This window comes from Urocitellus parryii, chromosome 5, assembly GCF_045843805.1.
Source record: "Urocitellus parryii isolate mUroPar1 chromosome 5, mUroPar1.hap1, whole genome shotgun sequence".
Classification (NCBI taxonomy): domain Eukaryota; kingdom Metazoa; phylum Chordata; class Mammalia; order Rodentia; family Sciuridae; genus Urocitellus; species Urocitellus parryii.
In genome coordinates, this window is record NC_135535.1 from 128372139 (window position 1) to 128397243 (window position 25105).

The 25105-nt window shown below is 33.4% G+C and overlaps 1 protein-coding gene across 2 annotated transcripts; it reads left to right on the top strand.

Annotated features, from left to right (window-relative positions):
• Positions 1-1088: 1088 nt before the first annotated feature.
• LOC144255131 (ankyrin repeat domain-containing protein 26-like) lies at positions 1089-24240 on the top strand. 2 transcript variants are annotated; one of them, XM_077799199.1, is made up of 9 exons: positions 1089-1177; positions 3049-3134; positions 8020-8183; positions 10048-10081; positions 10647-10788; positions 15678-15879; positions 17371-17554; positions 19563-20483; positions 23587-24240. In XM_077799199.1, exons 1-9 carry the CDS (start codon positions 1108-1110, stop codon positions 23686-23688), a joined length of 1905 nt encoding a protein of 634 aa, XP_077655325.1. In that variant the 5' UTR covers positions 1089-1107; the 3' UTR covers positions 23689-24240. The 2 variants fall into 2 exon arrangements, with proteins under 2 accessions (XP_077655325.1, XP_077655326.1); XM_077799200.1 differs by lacking the exons at positions 1089-1177; positions 3049-3134; positions 10048-10081 and having other exon boundaries at positions 8111-8183.
• Positions 24241-25105: the final 865 nt, after the last annotated feature.

A 25105-nucleotide genomic window follows, 5' to 3' on the forward strand; every position in this document is an offset into this window, starting at 1 on the left:
TAAAGAAATCTGGAAGAAGGGCCTTGGAATAATAGTTGAAGATATAGTAAGATCAAGGAAGAAAAAAAGCTTGCTTTTATATCTATGCATGTTCCTTGTCAAGAGGAAGGGGGGAAAGATGCAGTAGTAGAAGTTATAAGCCTCAGATGCTATTGCTAAATGAACAGGGAGGAAGAAAGTAATGGGAATAATCCAAAGAATGTAAAATGGAAAGTATCAAAATAACCAGTCTAGAGATTGTTTTTTTAAAAGCAGAATGGCAGCATAAATAAGGAAGGAAAGAAAAAATGTAAGCTAATTAACTTGGAACTTAATGATGAGGAAATTTGATAAAATTTAATTCATGTGGCTTCAGTATATTTCTTCCCTTTTAATCCAAATATTAGGTTATGGCTGCTACAGACATTATTGGAAGCAGGAGGAATTGTTGGGATTGGAGTAACAGGGACATATATTTCATTGATATTAGCTACTCATATGAGACTTATGTTGTCATAAGAGCATTGACTGTTTTTGAAATGATAGCTAATTGTTCCCCTAGTATTTTTTACCTCCTTTTTTATTGGGGCTTGGGATGGAACCCCTGCCATTGGTCTTGATAGGAATGAACACTGTTACTGAGCTACATCCCATCCTTGGTAATATAACCTACTTTTTTCTTATAACTTTTAGTTGTGATTGACAAAATATACCTTTTTCTTTCTTTCTTTCTTTCTTTCTTTCTTTCTTTCTTTCTTTCTTTCTTTCCTTATTATTAGGTGCTAAGGATCAAATTCAGTGGCTCACATGTGCTAGGCAACTACTCTACCACTGAGCTACAACCCCAGCCCTATAACCTAATTTTTAATGAGATAGTCATTTTACTAAAATCTTTTAAAGACTGAGAAGATACACCACACCAGAGTAATGCTGGAAACAAATTAGAGAGTTTATTCCTTGAATACCAAAATTATTACTTTGAATATCAATCATGCTGATTTTGAAATATAAAGGGTATTGATATCTAATTCTATGACTGTATTTACTGCTTTCTTTTTGATTATCATATTCTAAAATTGTAAGATTACTATATATAATTTCTTAGGTGAAGTTCCTACATCTTCTTACATGAGTGCATCAAGTGGCCTGAAAATTTACATTTATATAAGAAATGTAAATGCATCAGGATCCCGTGAGGGTATGTAAAATCAAGAATATTTTTTTAGTGAACAGTTTTTCTCAAAGCAAATAGCTAAACTGATCAATTGAGCAAATTTTCTTTAATGAGAAGTGTATATTCATTCCATCAGGCTTTTAGCATACTTTGTACTTCTTAAATTGCAGGACAGTTTGAGGAATATGTTCCATACCTGTAATATAAATGTATAAAAGTAAACAAATACAAAGTGAAAAAAAGCAACTTAGTCCATGTTATTTGTTTCACATATCATTTGGTATCTTTTTATAGACTGAGCAGAGTCTCATTTACCAGGGAATCAGATTTATACATGAATTCATTCAATTAAAATGAATTTTACAGAGGACACACAAAATATTTTTATAAGAATTCCTTCATTTCAGGCATGCATCATCTGAATTTTGCACTATTCCCTCAGGCTTGTTCATCTTCTTTCATTTATCCAAATGCCCCTGACATTCGCTGTATGCATAGCATTTAGAGAAATGTGTTTATGTAATCTTCTTTCCCTTGCAGTTATGCCCTTGCACCATTCCTTAAACAACATTAATGGGCAAGTGTCAGAAAGTTATCACTAATGCTGTTGTAATATGACTTTTGCCTAACTCTGTCTTTAGCCCTTTCCCCTATCTACACTTTCCTCTGGCATTACTATTCACCAGTAACCTATATTTTTAAACAAGCAAACAACCTGTTTAATACTTGAATGCCTCTCCTGCTATTGCTTGTCATGCTCTCACACTTTCCTGCACTCTGGCAGGCTACCATCACCCTGTAAGTCTCAGCTCAGGTATTATCTCTAGAAAAGCCATCCCAGACACCTTTTAGTCACCCTAGCATTTATAAGGAATTCAATAAGCAATTCAATAAAGAAATGAAGACTGTTTATTCATACCAGGTGACACAAAAGATTGTCCCCACAAGTCTAGGTTCAAATAGGATTGACATGTAAATAAATAATTTTTTTCTTCAGATGGTAAAGTTATGGTAGAAAAATCAATAAAGAAAAACCAATTACCCCAAGGAAAGAAATAACAGTTTTTTGTGCAAAATTCATAATAATAGAAGAATTTACTTAGCAGACTGACTCTAAAATTTAGAAAAGTAGTTTGTCAGAAAAGTCCACAAAACTATTTCAGAAATAAGGAAGAGGGTGTTTACAAATGAAAGTATAGAAAGTATCAGTAATTTTTGAAAGTATCAATGATGAAAAGTTGAAAGTTGTTAATAAGTTACTCTTATGAGATGTGAGTTAGAAAACAGAGGACAGTGTAAACGTCTATGTTTCTTTGGTATTTTTATATTTTGTCTCTCAGTATTTGATCATTTCTATTGAATGGGTGCATTTGTGGATGAGTCTTTGAAACCACTGTATGCATGGAACCTGGTGACCTCTAGAGCCTGTCCAAGTGATTTCTTTTAGATAAGTAGAATTATTTCCTGGAAAAATCCATATTTGCTTAGTGACTTGGAGCTCACCTGTAATCTCAGCTACTCAGCAGGCTGAGGTAGGAAAATGGAAGGTTTGAGGCCAGCCTACACACTGTGGAAAGACAATGTCTCAAAATAAAATTAAAAGGCATGGGATGGAACTCAGTGGTAGAGTACTTGCGAAGCATGTACAAGGCCCTGGGTTCTACCCTGTAGCACATAGGCACACACACATATCAGTGAAAACCAAACCAAATGAGATGAACTGCAACAAAATAAAATAAGATAAAAAGAAGTAGATATTCAGATAAAGATTAAGCTTCATTTGAATTATTTATTGGGAAAATAAATATAAATTTTTATTATGATGATAATGATGATGATGGTTGGCTTCTTTAATTCCAATTTGATAGAGTATTACATCTTTTTATTGTTACCAGTATATTTTTCAACAGCACCACATTTAGAAATTACATCAAATGAAGAGCAAAATATACTTGAAGGATCTGAAAGTAACCAGTTACTGGTATGTAAAACATGTACATTTAAATTCCTGCTCTCATATTGTTTTCTTTGCTTAGTAATTAGTATATGCCAAATGCAATTACCATTCAGAATATTCTTTCAGAATCAATAGATAATATTTTAATATTGATTTTCAAAGTCTTTTAACTTATGATTAATCTTAAAATATGTCTGGTAACGTAGCAACTTATACCTAAATTTTATCCTTAGAAAAGAGGTCAATTTGTCAGAATATTGCATATAGGAAAACATTCTTGACTCTCTGAGTCCGGCTTATTTCATTGAGCATGATATTCTGCAATTCCATCCATTTACCAGCAAATGCCATCATGTCATTATTGCTTACGACTGAGTAAAACTCCATTGTGTACATGTGCCACATTATTTTTCTTTATCCATTCATCTGTTAACAAGCACATGGGCGGGGTTCATATTTGGCTACTGAAAATTGTGCTGCTGTAAATTGTGCTGCTATACAACTATAGTATGCTGACTTTTGTTCTTTTGGATAATTATTGAGGCATGGGATAGCTGGGTCATAGGGTATTGCATTCCTAGTCTCTTGAGGAATCTCCATATTGTTTTCCAGAGTGTTTGTGTTAATTTGAAGTTCCACTAACATTTATTATGGTTTGTATTCTTGATCATTTCTAGGGTTGTTGAACATCTTTTCATATCCTTGTTGGCCATTTGCATTTCTTTTTTGAGAATTATAAATTTAGTTATTTTTCCCATTTATTACTTGTTTTTGCTTTACATAAGCTTTGTAATTTGATGCTGTCCCAATTAATTGATTATTAATTTCATTCCTTGCCCTTTAGGAGTCTTGTTAAGGAAGTTGTTGCCTCTACCAATTTGTTGGAGTGTTGAGCCTATGATTTCTTCTAGCAGGTGCAAAATTTCTAGTATAATTCCTAGGTCTTTGATCCACTTTGAATTGAACCATGTGCATTGTGAAGATATGGATCTAGTTGCATTCTTCTTTATTTGGTGTGTAGTTTTCCCAGTGTTCAGAGCAAATGCTCTGAGGTTTTCCTCCATTCAGTATGACATTGGCTTTGGATTTTCATATTGGCCTTTACAATGTTGAGGTTGTTCCTTTTATCCTAAGTTTCTCCAGTGTTTTAAGGTGAATGGGACTTCTCTCTCTTTGATTAGTTTGGTTAAGGGTTTATCACTCTTGTTCATCTTTTTTAAGAATCAACTTTGTTGCATTTATCCTTTGTATTGCTTTTTAACTCTCAATTGCATGAATTTAAGCTCTGATCTTAATTATTACCTATCTTCTACTGATTTTGGAATTATAGTGTTCTTTTTGATGGTATTAAAATATAATGTTAGATTTTTTTTGTTTGGTATTTTTCTTTTATTTTAATGTATAAATGCTATAAATTTCCCACTAGGACTGCCTTCATACAGTCCTAGAGGTCTTGGTATTGTTTTATTCTCATTTGTTTTTAATAATTTAATTTCTTCCCCAATTTCTTCTTTGGCCAGTTCCTGATAGAAAAGTGTATTACTTCATTTCAAGGTGTTAAAATGGCCTCTAATTTTTATCTGGTTCTTAACTCCTAATTTCATTCCATCATTATCTGATAGAATGCAAGGAATTACCTCTTTTTGTATTTGCTAAGACTTTCTTTGTGCTCCCAAATATTATCTGTTTTAGAGAAAGTTTCATGTGCCTTTGAGGGTAAAATGAATTCACTTCAATAGATGAAATATTCTATAGATGTCTGTTAATTTATTTCATTAATTCTACTTTTTACTCTTGGTTTATGTTTGGATGACCTATCAAATAATGACATGGTTTGTTGAAATCACCCAGTATTACTGTATTGAGTTCTATTCGATTCTTTAGAATATTGAGAAAGGCTTGCTTTTTGTTCATCAGTACACCAATGTTTGGGGCACAAAGACAATCGTTTCATCTTGTTGTTGGTTGATTCCCTTAATAAGTATGAAATAACCCAGTTTGTCTTTTCTGATTAATTCTGGCTTGATGCCTACTTTGATAGGAGAGTAGCTACCTATAGGCCAGGTAGAAAATTATAGTCTCATTCTGTCTGGTAGCTCTTACTTCACTGCTTCCTTTCTGGACTTTGTAGGGGTGGAGGGCTGTGCCTGCTCTGCCATCTTCAGTCTCTAAAGGACTTAGAATTCTTTGATTTCCACAGGAAAATTCCTGTGGCCCAGATGAAGGAAGAAGGGTGATGAGAAAGTCAAGAGTTACTCAGGAACAGCACCTTAGTAGGGAGAGTTCAGGGAGGGTATTTGAACCCTGAGGAGGGTGGCTCAGGGTCAGAGCTGGGTGTGTGAGGAGGGGCTGCCCAGCTGTGCTGGTAGGAGGGCCCCAACTCACTTTGACAGGCCCATGTGTGTCCCTGCCATCCAGTGGAGACCACCTGTTTTTGCTCCTCAGGTCCTTCACATCCACACACTGTCTTGCTTGGTGCGTATTGATATTGGCTCTTAAAATGTGTTAACTCCAGAGGAAGAATCAATTTAAAGGAAAACACTCTCTAATTTGAGAAGTTATGTACTTGATTTGAGGAAAAAGTTGCTTCTGGAGTGTCTATCCCTGTAGTAATGCAGAAATGTCTTAAACACAAAGAACCCAGTCTTCAAAATTCTCTCCTTCTCATATATGCTCTGGGTCCCTAAAACATTCTCACCAGTCATTTGCTAAGATGCATCGAAGTGAAAATAAATTAAAGCCTGAACATAACAAACTAGAAACTGAACATTCTTCTAACACTGAGGAGAATTTTTATAATAATACAGAAAATTAAAAACTAGAAGTTGTTATAGTTACAATGAGAGAAGACCAAGGATTTGATCTACAAATAAAAGTAACTATGAACATAAGTACTCCTAGTTGGAATTTAAATGCTGGACCCATGCTTAGGGTCTAGTAAGTCAAAAGCCATCTTGATTCACATCTTACCTAATCCCAAGAAGTGAATCAAATTACTCAAATAAAAAGGCACAGTATTTATACTGTTAATGACACTTGTAAGAAAACAAAATCAAATCAAATTTTGTCCCAGAATCCATCATGTGATGCAGTGCTATAGCTGTAAGAGCATGGGAACTGAATTAGAAAAGGTGAGTTTCTCTCTACCACTTAGTGATAGAATAATAAAAGGATAAGATGTATAGGTGAACACTTACTGCAAAACAAGGGAAGGTTTAGGAATGAGATAGGCATGTCTCAGGTAGAGGTCTTGACATTAGAGAAAGAAAATGTTCACCTTCAAAATGGGAGAGCTATTCTCTTGTTACTACTCTTGATTTTTCTCAGTATCAATTGTATTCTGATTTCCTGCTTTGAAAAAGCTCATGTATTAAATGGTATTATCTGAATAAGAAATTCTGTCTAGAAATTTATGCTTTCTTCTCTCTCCATAAAGAGAATTTCAGGAAAACATTCTCATGATCTTTCTTTCTCATCATCTTAAATCAATCAATCTTACAAGTTGCCTGTGAACTGGGAAAGTAATTTAGTCCTATACCATATGACCTTCTGAACCAAGATAAGCATAAAGAAGTTGCTGACAGAATGTAATAAGCTTGAGGTGGTTTTTTTTCTCCCTCTTGGTGTAAGATTAATTCACATTTATTTACACATAGATACACATACAAACACACAACACACACACACAAAGGAAATGTAAGGGAAAGTTATGGCTGAGATGGAATATATCCATGTGCCTAGTTTTGAGATATGTTTTCAGACAAACTAATCTGTTTATTGTGCTTTTATCTGTATAAATTTATCTGTTTTACCAAACCATTGAAACATAATTCTAATATGAGCACTTTAAATATCTTTTACAAGTATATATACTTCTTTTAAAGTCACTTCTGTTAAGTGTTTCTGTTTCAGTCAGCCCTTTACTTTAGGTTGTTTTGAAAAATTTGTTAATCTTGATATGTTTGATCTTATCACATAAAGAAGCATTAAATCTCAGCCCCAAATTTTGTACTTGACTCCAATGCAGAACATGGATGTCTGAAGTTCTAAGTTTTAAATATAGACAAAATCTAGACATATCCTTTTAAAAATAAATGTAGTAGCATATGAACTAGGAGGCTTCCTATCTCCCAAGAAATAATTGGTTTACTTTTTCTGGATAATTTATGGGATGCAGAATTGTGGTAACTTTCCATGCTACCAAAATGCTAGGTAGTGCCAATTGGGAGTCATTAAAACTTTCTTGGTTTTACTCCCAAGTAGATAATGGGGCTAATGCAGATAACCAGTCTGGGAAGCATCTCATTTTCCAGCATTTCATAGTTACAAGGTAGCAATTTTGTCCTGCTCCTTGTGTTGCAGCAAATTTTAGTTCATATGTTGTAATGAGCACCTTCACTGTTTTGCTCTCCCTGTATCCAAATGACAAAAGAATTGCACAAGGCAAGGTGGGGGAGGTTGGAGACTAGCTTAATGCAGAAAGGGGAAATCTTTCTCTTTACTGAGGCTCAACAATGACTCAGTCCCTGAATTTGGGTGTTCAATGTTCAATCCAGGTAGGAAAGACAGAAGAGGACTCCTTTCCTATCCTTTTCTTTTTATGTCTGCCAGAGCTACAGGGAGTGCAAATGCTAGATAGCAAAAATGGCTCAAAATAAAAGCATGGAATGAAAAATTGTTCTATTTGAAATTTTGGAAAACTCTTATTATTTCCGCTCCAACAAAAATGAAGCAGAATTGGCAAAAATTTTCAATGATATTTTATAAAATTAAAGGAAGCTCAAAATATTTTATGGGCTGAAATAATGACAATTAAACTAAATCAGGAGGTAAAATCAAGGATAAAAGCAGAAAAAAAGAAAACTTTTTTATTAGAAAGTAGCATGATCATCCTTATCATTCATTAAAGGTAGAGGAAAAAAAGATGAAGCACCCAATTGAAACAAAAGAATCACAAAACCTATGTGAACGTACTGAAGACACTGATTATAATGATGAACCCATGAAACAGAGAAAGAGAAGAAAAAATGATCATGAGCCGTTTTGTCTTACGAAGTGTCAAGAACATGATGGGTAAGCGTGTGGCAGTACTCCACAGTAGATAATTGTTATTCTCCTCTAAATCTCATTCTAATTTGGTCTAACATTCACGATTGAGAAACATTAAGCTTTACCTGGGGATATTCAAACTTGCAATGTTTCCAGAAAAAAATGAAAGTAAACAATGAGATACCATTTTATTATGAATGTATTGATAAATTTTATTTAAAATGTAATAACTAAGATAGGGAACTGTGATGAAGAGAACATTCTCATACAGTGTTTATAAATTAAGTTTATCAGCACTTTTGGAAGGGTAATTTAGAGGCATGTACCAAAGATTTAGAATATTATTCGTCAAACCTAACAGCCTCACTTCTATTCCTGGATCCTTCTTGGAATGGAAAATATACTTGTAAATGCATGCCTGCCCACATATATTAAGGACAAATATTATATGATATACATAATGCATATCATATATATGAATATTTTTCATATGCATAACAGGAACATTAAATGCAATATATGTGTTAAGTACACACACACACATTTATTTATTTATTTATTTAAGGGTATTTATTATAGCACTGTTATATCATTGAGAATCTAAATTCCTATCAATAAGGAAACAGTTAAATTTCCATATCTATAAAGTAATGTAGTAAGCAATCATTTAAAAAATGAGGTTGGTTCTATAACATACTGTCAATTTCACATTAAAGTACACTTATAACAGTTGCATGACACCTCTTAAACAAATTTTGTTCTAATTCTTGAGAGTAACGTCATGTATATAGATATGATTTTGTATGGTACTCTAAAATATCAGGTGTATCAACTTGATAGGTGTTTAGATTCTCAGGAAAATGGAAAGTTTGTTGGTGCACAACAGAAAAGTGAACTATCCACAACCTACTACTAAATATTGCTTTGATATTCTAAAGTATACAAACCTTGCTTCCCCATACCAACAGTGGCATTGAAAATGGATTTTGTGCTCAGGAAGTATTTGTGAAATGCATGAATACACTGTTGGATTATCATACCTGTTGATAAATTTCTTTAGAAAAAAACCCAAATCTTTAGTTTACCAAAACTAAACTAGCTTTTAAACTATGTTTTTAAACATATTGGCACAATTCAAAAATTATTATTTATAATTATCACCAGATATGGAATGATAATGTAGATTGATCTGCTATTCTGTGTCTTAAAAACACCAGAAGAGAATTATTACTTTTCATAGTATATTGTGATACACACGTTTAGAACCTAGAATCTATATTTGGGGTTTGCTGCTGACCATTTCTATGCCTTTAAGCAAGTTACTTGGCCTTTCTTTGCCTAGTTTCTTCCTTTATATAATACATTATATGGTATCTGCCTTATGGAATTATGAAGATGAAAACAAGTTGAACCCATGTAGAGTGTTAGAAAAATGCACAGTAATTGCATTGTAGGTTTTGAAAAATTAACTCATATCATTATACAAAAAGACTTTCCCTTATATAAGGATTTAAGCCATATTTTACTATGAGGTTTGAGTCCTTGGTAAAAATTTGTCTTTTATTTTGATTATAATAGCAGAATCTTCTGTATTTATTTCTATTAAAGAATTCAAGTAACATGATACTTTTCCTTTGGCTGTCAAATAGTGTGATCTAAATTTTATTTTTCTAATGTTCTTTATGTAGTATTATTCTTTGTCCCTTAATGTTCCTCTTTCTGTTTATGATTGCAGAAAATGATTGTACTTTAAATAGCCTGTAAAACTTATGAATAGGAGAAATAATAACAAATGTAAAGATTTTACATAAAAATATATTATACATTCTTATTAACATATTAATATTTACCTGAAAGGATTTTATTTGTGTGTCTTTTCTTTTATTAGGGTCAGACAGAAAGCATCTAACTCAAAGAGAAAGGTATTGTTAAAAATAATAAAAGGTAGTATTTTATTCAAAAACACACTGTGAAAGGCTAAGTGATATAATTTTAAAATTTATATTGTATTGTAAAATGTAACATGAACTAGGAATGGTAGTGCATCCCTGTAATCCCAGTGGCTGGGGAGGCAGAAGCAGGAGGATTGAGTTCAAAGCCAGCCTCAGCAAAAGCGAGGTGCTAAGCAACTCAGTGAGACCCTGTCTCTAAATAATGTACAGAATAGGGTTGGATGTGGCTCAGTGGTCAGATGCCCCCGAATTCGATCCGCAGTTTCTCCAACCTGCCCCCAGGAAAAAAAAACAAAAAACAAAAAACATGTAACCTGAAATAATAGAGAATCTTTTTAGGTAAAGACTTCTACTTTGGGAAAGTGATTAAGAAACAGTCACCATTGATAAAGACATCCTTTTGACAGAAACTAGCTCTTATTTAACAAATACCTGTATTTTTCATATAAAATAACAGAGAGATGTTCCCTCTATGAATTTAGTACATGGTATAAATATTTGAGGGACATTTAGAAATCATATTATTTTTTTACAGGTCAAAACACCGGCCAATCTCATGGAAAACCTTGATAACTTAAGTAAGTCATGTCAAACAGCCTCAGAGAATTGTGAGTTGGCTTACCCTAATGATAAGGAAATTTTACAGTTGATTGAACAACATAAAACATCATGTAAAGGTAGGGTCTTTGCATAAAAATTAGGCCTTTTATGTATATTATAATAATAGATGCATAAATAAGAAATATTATTATGTTATAATAATAATACAATAACATTGCTTAGCAGTGCACCAGGGAGAGGTGATGTTTCATAGCTGTTCCTATCAGAAATGTATGTTATATTAAAATAGATGGAAAACTGGGTTTCACTCTGAGCCAAAGAGCTAGGATAATTCCCACTGCACTTTTCTTTGTGAATGGCACCCTGGCTCCTTTTGTTGGCTGTGTTGCTCTCTTGTGCCTTGATCTTGATCAGGTCAGGTTACCATTGTCTCTATCTGAAGTCTGCAATAACCTTAAACCTGTTTTTCCTGCTACCCCACCTCCTAAAACCATGCCCTAGCCTGCAACCATAATTATACATTTTTAAAAATTCAGATATGATCATGTTAACCCTACCCTTAAAACCTAGCTCTCACATATTTTTGCTATAAGGTGAAAATGATTTCTGTTCTCTAGCTTATCCTGCATTGCTGTGTTCCAACCACTGTCTTAGATGTTTGTCCTTACAGTACAGCTTTTTGTTTTAAAAGTTTCAATGTGAGATATTATTAAAAATATGATAAACTGCACATATGTAAAGTATGCAATTTGACAAGTTTTAACATACGAGTTAAACACATTTAAATGCCATAATCAAGATGTTCAACATTTCTAGCAATTAGCAAAAATGCAAATTAAAACTGTACTAGAGACTTCATCTCACTCCAATTAGAATGGCAACAATCAAGAATACAAGCAACAATAAATATTGGTTGAGGATGTAGGGAAAAGGGTACCCTCATACTTGCTGGTGGGACTGCAAATTTGTATAACCACTCTGGAAATCATCATGGAGATTCCTCAGAAAACTTAGAATGGAACCACCATTTGTCCCAGTTATCCCACTCCTTAAAATCAGCCTACTATAGTGACATAGCAAACTCTATGTTTGTAGCAGCTCAATTTGTACAATAGGCAAGCTATGGAAACAACCTAATTGTCCTTCAACAGATGAATGGATAAATAAAATGTGGTATATGTACAAAATATATACAGAATGGAGTATTACTCACTGTAAAGAAAAATGAAAATAATGGCACATGCTAGTAAATGGATAGATCTGGAGAATTTTATGCTAATTGAAATAAGCCCATCCCCCAAATGAAAGGCCAAAAGTTCTTTCTGATATATGCTAACCCAAAACAAGGAGGGTGGGGAGGGAAAGAATAGAAATCCATCACTAGATAAAGGGAAATGAGGGAGGAAAAGGGTGGGGAGGAAGGACAATAGAATTATCAGACATAACTTTCCTAGACTCGTATTTGAATACATGACCAGGGTAACTCTGCAGCATGTACCACCACAAGAATAGGATCCTAAATAAAATGAATTATACTCTATGTATGTTAATTTCAAAAAATACATTCTAGTGTCATGTATATTGAGAAAGAACGAATTTTAAAACACAGTTAAGAAACCCATTAATCACAAAATGCTCCTCATGCTGCTATATATTCCCTAATTAAGAAAGTCTCAAACAGCTTTCCAAAATATTTCCATCTTTTTCAATGCCCATGGTATGAAAGGTCCCATTCTTTCCTATCTTCAATATCAAGTCGTATGGTCAATTTTTAATAATTATAACCTTTCTAAGAGGGTGCTCTGCACACATGCACACATCAGTACGGTTTCAATATGTCTTACACTAATGACCAGTAATGTTGAGGATGTTCCATGTGCTTATTATTAATTTGGATGACATTTTGGTCACTTATCCTTTTAATTCTCTGTTAATTTGTTTGTTCTCTTAAATTATTCATTCCAGGAGGATCCATTTTGATATATTCATACAAGCATGAAATATATTTTATTCTAATCAGGCTTCCAATCTTGTGGATGTACACAATGTTGAGATTTCCTCTGGTGTATTCCTGTATTTAGATAGGAAAGTTATGTCAGATTCATTCCACTCTCTCCTCAGGATACCATTCCTTATCAGCTATTTTTTTGCAAGAAATTTTCACCACTTTTTGTCTTGATATTTTCTCCTCTTAACAGTTATTTTTAAGAGCTTCATTTTTAAATTTTGATGAACTCTAACTTATGTATTTGTGCAAATAACAGATTTTGTCATTTGTGTCATAGCACTTTAATTTCTTTTATAAACCATTTGATTTTAAGCTGACATAGTAGGGGGGGTATATTGATGGGATACACTGTGTAATAATAAGAGCAGAATGATTAAGATATCTCATATCTCATATATCTCTTATCTCTTTTAGAATCATGCAAAATACTTTCTAGGGAATAGCTATTAAGAAACCAACCTAGATGCCCATCAACAGATGAATGAATAAAAAAATGGGATATATGTATGCATATACCTATACATATGAAGTAAATAGACACACACTCAATGGAATATTAGTCAGCCAGAAAAAGAATAACTTTGTCATTTGCCAGAAATATTTTGTTGTTGATTTCTGATCATGGCTTCAAAATCAGGGAACATATTGTGCATGGTTAAATTATTATGACATCTTAAATTACAATTTATTGTCTGATCTTAGCATCTGTTCCATTTTGGTAGAGAATGGTGGTGTTAAGCTTTTCTACATTCTCGCTGACTTTCTGCCTACTTTTTCTACCACTTATCGAGTGAGGAGTTTGGCCCCTCAAATGATAACTGTAAATTCGCTTATTACTGTTTGGAGCTCTATCAGTTTTGTGCCTCAGGAATTTTGTATCTATGTGGTACACAAAAACAATTGTGATCATATAGATATATCAAGTTTTTCATCAATTGAATCTTTTATCACTGTGCAATTACCATGTTTATTGCTGGTAGTGTTTTGTAACATGAAATCTCATCAGGCCTTTATGTAGCCATTCCCATGAAGCCTTCTTTTATCAAGTGTCAGTGTGGTTTATCTTTATATTTTTAACCAATGTGTGTCTACATTAAAAAAGTATTTCATGTAGGAAATGGGAAGCACATAGTTGTAGAAAGCACATTTCTTGTAGAAAGCATAGAGTTGAATCAGACTAGTTTGTTCATACTATCAACCTGCCTTTTAATTTGAATTTTTAGAGCTTTTTGTTATGTACATTTAGCCCTTGAACAGTGTTGGTGTCAGGAGTGTGACCGACCTGTGCAATCAAAGAAAATCTGTGTGTACATTTGAATCTGCAAAAATCAGAGGTACTAATAGCCTGCTGTTGACCAAAGCTGTCTTCCTAATAGAAACAATTAATATATGTTTTATGTTAAAGGTGTTGAATATGAGGGAAAATGTATAAAAACTGTGAGAGATCATTTTTTACTGTCATAGCCAATATGCTGGAGACCAACTACTCCCATGGAGATAATTAGCATCAAGGGGCCTTTTATGCAGCTGTTCATAACAACTCAGTAACCATAGGAGGTGACTACATAATTATTCGAGTAGTGCAGTTATATACTATGACATCTCCTGACTTCTCTGAGATCTTTCAAATTGTTTCTAATTTCCTAAAACAAATAAACAAATTTGTGTATAAGACAACTCCCAGAGTTTAATCCTGTATTGTTCAATGGTTAATGTAGTTGGACTACCCTATCATCATGCTCTTTGATTTCTATCAGTGTTCCTCCCTTCAACTGTAGTTTGTGTTTCTTTTTTAAGGCTATTAGTACCTCTTTCATCCTCCTCTTCTCCTTCTGAATTTTATTTTGGAAGTGAGTCAGGTTACTAATAATGAGCTTGATATCCTTCCCAGTCTTGTTTTTATGATTGTTCAGGTGATCAGCTGGTTGCGAATTCTCCACTACTGGGAGTTGCTGATGACTCTCCCCTTATCCTGTGAAATATCTATTTCTCCAGATTGACTGATGGGCAGAGACACCCTTCTTGGCACTCTGTGAACAGGAGACAGTTCCTCTAACCTTAAGCAATGCTTTTTCTTTGGGTCTCAGGTTGCTTCTTGGCATTCCTTTGTGGTCCATTAGTCTGCTAAAAATTCAAAGGGGGTCCTCTGCAGATGTCCAGGGTTCTTTCTCTGTAGTACTTTCTCCTCTCCTGCTCTATCCTGTGATGTCTCTGTGTCTTGGTTTTACCAGAATCTCAGCTCCATCACCTCAGCTCAGAGAGGCTGGTAGACTCTCCTTCTGCTTGTTCTTCTTGAATCACCACCTTGAAGCTCTCACAACAGGGAGATGGCACACTTACAAAGCTTACATCATTTGTTTCCTGTCTACTGGGGATCATTTTCCTCATTGTCTGAAGTGTCCACGGTCTTGGGAAATGCAGTTTAATATCTTTGGCCTGTTTTGGTTTGGGTAGGTTCTGGTGGGATCAGGAAGCAGTACCTGTTACTTCCTCTTGGCCAAAAGCAGATTGTCGTAGAGCCTCAGTACATGCTGTATGTTGACTGGAATGCTCTTCTTCACCCTCTGCCCAGCTGCTTCCTGATAATTTTCATTTCTCTGGGGAGTCATATTTTCCTCAGGGAAAACTTTCTGTAGCTCTGATTCCATAATGTGATTACAGAACTCTGTTTCCCTACATTATCCATTTATTTGTCTTTCTTCTCCTCTACACTTTAAGCTAAAGAAGAACATGGATCTCATCTGGTAGGTTTTTCTACAGAATATATTATAATGTGCCAAAAGTTGTAGGCACTCTGCGTGCATTTCTTCAGTGCATGAGTGCCTGGGAAAATGTACAGTCCTTCATATATGAAAAATATTCACATATTTGACTTTTATCGTGTTTGTTTTAAAATTTATTGTTGTTTGTTTTTAAAAAATAAATTTTCTACTGTTTTTTATTCATTTAAAAAATTTGCATTGCAATCATTGCTTCATGTTTTTTTCCATTATATAGATTCTTTGAGCCTATCCAAAATCGAGGATGCAGTTATTTCATCTCAAAGAACAATGGAACATAGAAAATGTCACTGTTCACAGTGTTTACTATTTATAGAAAAGGCTTGTGAACTGAAAATACAGCTATTAGATGCAAAAAAAGTAAATGCCATGCTAAAACATGAAAAAGCAGAGTGGAAACAGGAACTCTCTAATTTGAGGTATGATATCCTAACTTTAAAGAAATGTTTGAATGATCCATTTTTTGCTGGAAAAAAATAATCTTATTAGTTCTTCTTAGTTACACATTAGAGAAAAATCCATTTTGATAAAATTATTCAAGCACAGGACATTTTGTATTTCCTGACTTACCTTTTGGCATTTCATAAGGGAGAAAACTTCTAATTCTTCTGGAGTGTGAAAATCTTGGAAATAAAAACAAGTTGGTAGGAATGATTAGTTCCACCAATTGAATGCATATTCTTCCCAATCACAATTCTACTGGCTACATAAAAGCCCACTTTACAGGAATCTCAATATTCATTAACAAATAAAAATTTTCGACTGTATTTTATTCATTTAAAAATTTGTATGGCAATCATTGCTTCAAGAAACTTCATTTATAGAAATTGTTTTCTATATGTTTATTTTGACTACATCCTTCAAAATACAATTATTTATTTAAAGTAGAGACATTTTTAAAAGGTATTTAATCAGTATTTCTAAATTGTACTCTAGAAAAATTATGTAAATTTACAATTCCAAGAGAGGATGAAATGGGCATTTTCCTCAATGAAGAAACATGTTTTGAAAAATTACACATTTTTTTTTCTTCTTGTGCCTGTGATGGAACCCAGGATTTTGTTCAAGTGTATAGGTCTGCTCTTGCTGAGCTATATCCCCAGATGCTGTCTTATTCTTAAGACCCATGAAATAAAATATGAATTAAAAAGTGATTACTATTTTGTTCGATTTATCTCATATATAAATAAAATAAGTTCAAATTTCTCTGGTAAAAGGACTTATACTCTTTATTATTGGATTAAATATAAGGTTCTGTCTTGTTCCAAGACTAATTTCTACATTGTTTATAAAGTACATAATAATCAACAAGATCACTTGAAAGTGTTACCCAAAAAGAAATAATAAAAAGTGTAATACAAGGAATTATACTCCTTAGATTAGGAGTATAATATAGTAATGTGCTGTTATGTGTTGTGTGAAAACCTATGAAGGTACTATATTACATTGTGAATCATTTCAAGGGATATGTTTAATGTTTCATGAAGATAAACCTTATTTCCAGTAAACTTATAAACTGGTTTTTAAACAATAATTTTTTAAAACAACTTTAAATCATATTTAGAATTCAGGAGGAATTCTTAAAGTTAAGTTTCAACTTGTGAATTTACAGAATCATCTCAAAATTTCTTTTGCATAATTTTTACCAGTTATTAGTAACAGAATCTTGCCCAATAACAGAATGTTCTTTATTACCTTTATATATCTAAATCTCTTTTATTTCTAGATATAGATATATCCCCTTTGAGAGTTGTTGAAGTAGGAAATAAAGTGTGAAAACAAGAAGGGAAATGTATTTGAGAACACAGAATTTGTATCAGGATAATAAATTAACATATGAAGAGCAGTTCATAAAGTGAACTTTTTTCTTTCTAACAAAATGAATTTTAAGATAACTTATTTAACTGCAGATGTGAACTACAAGAAGAAGAGAAGAAGAGAAAAAATGCTGATAATCTTTTGGAAGAAATTAAGCACCAGTTAAGAGAAAAAGAAGAGGATTATAATAAAGAAATGGAAATAAAAAGACAACTTGAAATGGCTCTGAAAACAAGAGATATGGAACTGAATACTGAAAGAAATAAGTTAAAGCAGGTAAAATAAGTGTCAAATTTCTTACTTTATTTCAACATTAATTATACTATTTGTATAATTTAATATATGTGGTCATGTTTCACTTCATGATTGGGATAAGATCTGAGAAAGGTCTCCTTCAGTAATTTCATCATCATGCAATCATAAGCTTGAACTTGCACAAACAGAAGATGTCTACCCTGCAATATAAACTTATGAGTCCACTGTTGCATACCAGTCTGTTGTCTAACAAAGCATTGTTATGCTGTGCATGACTACATTATTTAGGTTTAAAACAAAAGGCATCTTTTGGCTTTTATGGCTAAAATTTTTTATTGCAATGTTGACATCTAATAGATGTTCCACATGATTTCTGAATGTACTAATGGAAGCTGAGTGGAGTTAACTCGCTAACATAATTGTTAATTTGGGCATTTTATGTTATAACACAGGCTAAATTACTTTGAAACTATCAGGAAACTTATTAAATGTTTTGTAAAATATTGTATTTCATGATGCTGTCTCACTCTGCTTTTAGGAGATGTTTTTGCTCTGAGAAATTTATCTGTTATTTATGAGATTAAAATTTGAGCTATCCATGTGGGATAAAGTTTCATGTGCTTTAATAGCCTCCTTCTTTTTAAAATATTTTTATCAGAGTACCATAATTATACATAGTAATTGGGTTCATTTTATCAAAATCATATGTGCAAGGAATTTGATTTCAAGCCCCATTCCCCCTCTTTTCCTCACTTTCTCCTTCCTTTTATCCTCCTCTCTTCTCTATTAAGCATCCTTTCTTTTCTATATGCATTAAAGTGAAATTGCCTTTGGTATCTTTATATATGAATATATAACATGATTTTGTTAAATTCCTTCCATTTATCTTCCCCTTTTCTTCCTTCCTACCTCTCATTCTCCTACATCTACTTCACTCATCTTTCCTGTATCTTTCTGCTCTTTGATCTCCTCTCCCACTGGCTTCTTTCCCATATTATGCTCTAGCTTCCACCTATGAAAGAAAACATTCCACCTTTGATTTTCAGTGGGGTTTATTTCACTTAGCATGATTTTCCCCATTTCTATCCATTTACTGGCAAATGCCCTTCTAACATTCTATTTTATGGCTGAGTAAAAACTCTGTGGTGTATATTTACCACATTTTTTTAATCTGCTCATCCATTAATGGACATCTGGCCTGGTTCCATAGCTTGGCTACTGTGAACTGTTCTGCAATAAACCTTGAAGGGTATTGCCGTGGTATGCTGATTTTAGATATTTTGGATATTCAAGGAGGAGTTGGAATAGCTGCATCACATGGTGATTCCATTCATAGTTTTTTGAGTAATCTCCACATTGCTTTTGAGACTGGTTGTACTAGTTTGTAGTCCCAGCCTCAATGTAAAGAGAGTGCCTTTCTCCCACATCCTCACCAATATTTGTCATTATTCATGTTCCTGATCATTGGTATTCTAACTGGAGTGAGATGAAATCTTAGTGTAATTTTGATTTGCATTTCCTTAATTTCTAGAGATGCTGAAGATTTTTCACATATTCTTGTCAATTTGTGTTTCTATTTTTGAGAAGTAGAATGTGTATAGAACATTTTCAGAAATGGAGAACCAAAAAATTTTGGAAAATTTTTATCAGTCAAGTATATGTACAGCTAAGGCTCTTACTATGGCTTGGTTCTATATATTAGAATGTAAACCTTTTTTTAAACATGGTCACAGCCATTAATCACTGATTCTATGCCTTGGGTCTGTTGTACTTCAGGAAAAGTGTTCTTTAATTCTGAGATTCTTATAACTCATCATTTCTTTTGTACTCTTATAGATTCCCTTTCTTCAATTAACTTTTTGAACTTCTGGGAATATATGCTTTTATAAGGTCTGAAGTTTAGCTCTAATTTTTCTCCATATATATTAAGTGTTGCAATGAATGGATATCCAACTGGAGAAAATTATATATATATATATATAATTTTTGGAATTGAGTGCTAGCTAACTATTTCCTTGGTTTTGCTTAGATTTCTACTAGCAATAAAATGGGAAAAGATCTGTTGTATAAATATCAGGCGGAAATAATTGCTAGGAAAATACTAGAAATAGAAAGAATAAAACATGAGAACCAAGAAAAGGAAAAGAAATACCTTGAGGCTTTTGAAATTTTAAAAGGTAAGTATGATGACCTTCAAAAGACAATCAAGCAGAAAGAGGAAACAGCTGGAGCGAATCCATTCCAGGATAATGAACAATTTAATAAGATGAAAGATGAGACAACAACCCTAAAATTTCAACTGCAGTATGAAAAAGAAAACAGGGAAAGGCTGGAAACAGAATTGAAGTCGTACCGTGCCACGTTGGCTGCTGCACCCATCCATCATTATGAAGGCCAGACATCCAGAGAATACCAAGAATTTGCTTTCCAGTCAGCCAGAGAGGAATACTTGCGTTCACAGGCCAAAATGAAGTTTGCTATCTCTCTCCTCAAAGCTCATAGTGACCTTGTTGCTGAACGATTTATTAAGAATGAAAAAAGATTCTGTATCCTAAAAAATAATGTCCGTCAGACAAGACATGCTGTTAAAGAAATGATTTTGAATTTAGAAACTCTACAAAGTAGAGACCTACGGCAAGCACAGTGTCAGATAAAGAAAATTAAATACACATATCACAATGAACAAACTAAAGTGAATAAATATGATGGGAAGCAGGATTCCATAGGGGAGAGATCACCACCACAGACTGAAAATACATTGCTTCAACAGCAATTGCACAAACCTCACAACGAATCTGTCAACAAAGACACAGTAATAAGTATCCAACAGCAATGTCGTGATATTGGAGAAAAACGTCTAGCTGAAACTAAAAACCACAAATTAATCAATAAATGTGATCGTATTGAAGAAAAACTGAATCAATATGAAAATGAGAAGACAGAAAGAACAGTAAGTATCAAGCATAAAAACATATGAATTACCTTTAATGGAGAATTCAAAGTAATATTTGCTTATGACTAAATGTTGAATCTAATTGTGTGGAAAAATCCATACACTATAAATGTATTTGCTCTATCAACTCCAAAAAACCTCACTTCTACAAAATTCACATTTGACCTAATTCCCAACACAAAGAAATAATCCATGCTTGAAGTGATGTCTGCTTATTTCCCTGCTCTGGTCATTATTCATTGTATACATGCTTTGAAATATCACACTGTACCTTATAAATATGTACAATTATGTGGTGATTAAAACTAAAAATTCAGAGGCACATAGTACTGCATTCAAAATTTACCAAAAAAATTGAAAATGTTGAATCTGAGATATTTTTACTCAATGCTGTACATTGAGTAAAAAAGGCATTGTGTTTCCTATGAAGCTTGAAGATGTTAATTTACAAATATTTAATATACCTATACTGATATTAAAAATGTAGTTATTCACTTGAATTCAAATTTAATTAAGCTTTTAGGTCTTTGGGGTATAGTCTGAGAAGAGGAATAGCTGGGTCAAATGGTGGTTCCATTCCAAGCTTTCCAAGGAATCTCCATACTGCCCTCCAACACTAATTTGCAGTCCCACCAGCAATGTATGAGTGTACCTTCCCTGCCCCCCCCCACCATCCTCGCCAGCACTTGTTGTTTGGCTTCATAATGGCTGCCATTCTTACTGAAGTGAGATGGTATCTTAGAGTAGTTTTAATTTGCATTTCTCTGATTGCTAGAGATGGTGAGCATTTTTTCCTGTATTTGTTGATTGTACATCCTCTTCTAAGAAGTTTCTGTTCAGGTCCTTGGCCCATTTGTTGATTGGGTTATTTGATTTTTTTGTTATACCCTAGAGATTAGAGCTCTATTTGATGTGTGAGGGTAAAAATTTGTTCCCAGGATGTAGGCTCCCTATTCACCTCACATATTATTTATCTTGCTGAGAAAAAAAAAATTAGTTTGAAAAACAGCATACTACAGGGACACAGCCACATCAATGTTTATAGAAGCATAATGTACAATAGCTAGACTATGGAACCAACCTAGATATGCCCTTCAATGGATGAATGGATAAAAAATATTGGCATATATACACAATGGAATATTACTCAGCACTAAAAAATAACAATATCATGGCATTTGCAGGGAAATGAATAGCATTAGAGCAGACTATGCTAAGTGAAGTTAGCCAATCCCTAAAAAACAAATGTTTTCCCTGATATAAGAGGGGTGACTCAAAATGGGGTAGGGAGGAAGAGCATGAAAAGATTACCTCTAGATAGGGAAGAGAGGTGGGAGGGAAAGGAAGGGAGAAGGGGAATTGCATGGAAAATATAAGGAGACCCTCATCGTTATACAGAATACATGTATGACGAAGTGAGGGAAAAAAATTGTGTCACGTTAGATTGGGTAGAGAGAACTGATGGGAGGGGAGGAGAGGGGAAGGGAGGAAAGGAAGGACAACAGAATAAAATAGACATTATAATTGCTGTATGTATATACATGACTGCATGACCGATGTGATTCTGCAACCTGTACATTCAGAAAAATGAGAAATTATTCCCCATCTGATTCAAATATATGATATGTCAAGATCATTGTATTGTCATGTGTAACTAATTAAAACAAATAAAAAATAAAATGCATTCAGGAAAAACAATATTAAATCAAGCTATGAAATAGTTTCCAGGAACATGTCATGCAAGGAAAAAATCCAAACCAAACCAAACAAATGATCCACTTTCACACAGAAATAAGCAGCACTAAGAAAAGAAATATGAACTGTTGTAGATTAGAAGACCCAGAAGGTCCACACCAACCAAATATAATGTATGGATCTCTATTGGAATGTAATTAAGCAAACCAAACATGAAAAGATATTTTGATAATCTTTCAATTTTAGACTTACAGAAAGATTGCTACAGTACCAAGAATTCCCACATAGCCTTCATGTGTTAAGGACTTACCATGTTTACTTTATCACTCTCTCTTACACTGCTGGGAATTGAACCCAAGTTCTTGCACAGGCTTAGCACATTCTCTCCCAGTGAACTATGTCCCACTCTTGAATAATATTTGTAATACCTTGATGTTCCCTTGTTTTAAGACCATGATGAAGTTGACAAAAAGAAATGCTCATATGTAGATTGAGTTAAGTGGGCTATTTTGACAGCTGAGCCAAAGTGTAGATGATATATTTTGTAATAATTCTCCTTCACTAGCATTTTATCTATTCTGCTTAGTTCTTTTATTCATGGCAGTAGTAGTAGAATTGAAAATAACCATCTCAATTTTTTATGACCACTCACCTCTTTCAAAGCATCTACTTTTTGTGAAATCATAATGGGATTAATGGCTGGAAAATCATAGTTGATTTAAGCTACCCATCGTTTCTGTCATTAATCGTGCATATTTGCAGACAACTTGTTCAGACTTAACTGTTAGTGTCGTAAAGGATACCACTTCGTCCAATGCAAAGATAATTATAGCTGTCTGTGGTTGACTAATTGGGCATTGAATCCCCATTTTGAGACTAGCAAAGTGTGGCAGGACTCACATACACCAGGAATGGAGTGAGGAGTGGAGCAAGTTTTAGGAGCTGTGGTCAGGGAAGTAGGTGGAGGCCAGGTCACCCAGGGTCTCCTTTTTATTCTTAGTTGGGAATATTTTGGAAAGACTTGAGCAGAGGAGTGAATGTGTGAGGAACTCTGTCAATTTGAGCCTCTAAGAAAAAAGGGGGTAATGTTCTCTGTAGAATTCACCAGTCCAAATCCAATCCACATACTCATGTATGTTTGAGAATTCAGTAGGTTGTCAAGCATTGCATCAGGGTAGGAACAGTTAGAGGGCTGAATCTGTTGTCTAAAGAACATAAAAGTGATCATACTTGAAGACAACACCTTCTGTGTCCTCAACAGAATCCAGAAATAAGAGCACATCCACAGAAGATAGATTGATGTATGTGGTGATATTTTTCAGAGAACTATGTAAGAGTTAAGTGTGGTTAATATCCAGAAATCATAAGGTGATTTATAAAATCATTAACAGAAATATCTTACCAGGTGGCAGTGAGACCACTTCAACAAGAACGGGCTTCACTTGAAGTTTCATCTGATTGTCACCTTAATTTAGAAGAGGAGACACGGGAATTAAGAAGAAACTAGATAAGTCACAAGTCAAATATGTATGAAAATGGACATTTAAAATCTAAAATCTAAAAATTTTAAACAATAAAAAGCGTTTTAGGATACTAATTTCAGTGCCTAGCATTCTTTGGATTTCCATTATACTTGATTTTTATTATGATTTTATTATTATTCTCTTGATTGAACTTATTTATTTGTTTTTGTTTTTCAGTACTGGGGATTGAACATGTAAAGAGTGAACATTCTCATAATAATCTTATCATTCTGATGCTACCTGATCATATGAATGTTGAACTGAGGAATGAAGAATGGGGAAACCCAAAGCTCTGTTACTCAGGCACATTGATAATTAACTCAGTGTTCAACAATGGGCAAATTATATTTCAAAGTAATGTTTTAGTAAACTGTGAAATCTTAGAGAGACAGAATATAATAATAATGCACTTTGTTCCATTTGCTATAGAATTTGTACCTAGACTTAATAGAACTTCTGCAAACATTCCAGTAAAAATATCAAGTTATTTTATTATCATTTAGGAATATTTTCTACCTTGGGTATTACTTTTTTAAATTCTGACCTTATATTTTTATTTTATGTTTTTATAATGCTTCTGTATTTCTAGTTTAACATTTCAAGTTTGCTTTTATTTACGTTTCTACACATTTAGTTTTACATATTTCTTAGTCATGCTTTTTAAATTATTTCTGCTTTTTTAACTTTATATTTAATGTACTCAGCCTGGTCAATCATTGATTAGTAAACTTATATTATTCATTTTTAGACTTTCAAAAATAAATAGAAGACTATGTTTTCTCTCAGTACAACTTTACTATATTCACTGTAAAATATTTCTTTGTAGCAAAATATGTTGTCATTATTCCAAATTCCTCTTTAATCCAGGGGCTATATAGAAAAATGAATTGTTATTTTTTCCACTCAAGTGGATTTAGAGTTAATTGTTGTTGGTGATAATGGGTATTTCCATGTATATATGGAATACACAAATTCAATAGGTTGAATAAAATTAGCATATATTAAATTTAAAAATTGAATCTTTCTTGGCTCCTACAACTAAATTTGAATTTAGTTGTAGTATGTACCCATTGGACTTTTATGTACTCTCAAACTACCCAAACTATAATATAATTTGGCCAATGTCACTAACACTCCCCGCCCATCCCTACCTCCTGCCCCTAGATCTTTTTCCTTTACTGGTCTCCCTTTTATTTTCATGATTTTATTCCAACATTTCTTTACCTTTTTCCTCTCTAGCTTCTGCATGTGAGAGAAAGCATACAACATTTGACCTTCTGAGTTTATTTTGCTTAACATAATCCATTTTGCTGCAAATGACATAATTTCATTTTTCTTTCTGGCTGAATAAAATTCCATTGTGTATATTCAGCACATTTTCTTCACTCTTTCACCTTTGAT

Bases quoted from the DNA above. Each gene is read 5' to 3' on its own strand.
- LOC144255131 (XM_077799199.1), top strand. From the start codon at position 1,108: ATGAGTGCATCAAGTGGCCTGAAAATTTACATTTATATAAGAAATGTA. The intron at 10,789-15,677 runs GTAGGGTCTTTG...TCCATTATATAG, and splicing joins ACATAAAACATCATGTAAAG to ATTCTTTGAGCCTATCCAAA. The intron at 20,484-23,586 runs GTAAGTATCAAG...ATATCTTACCAG, and splicing joins ATGAGAAGACAGAAAGAACA to GTGGCAGTGAGACCACTTCA.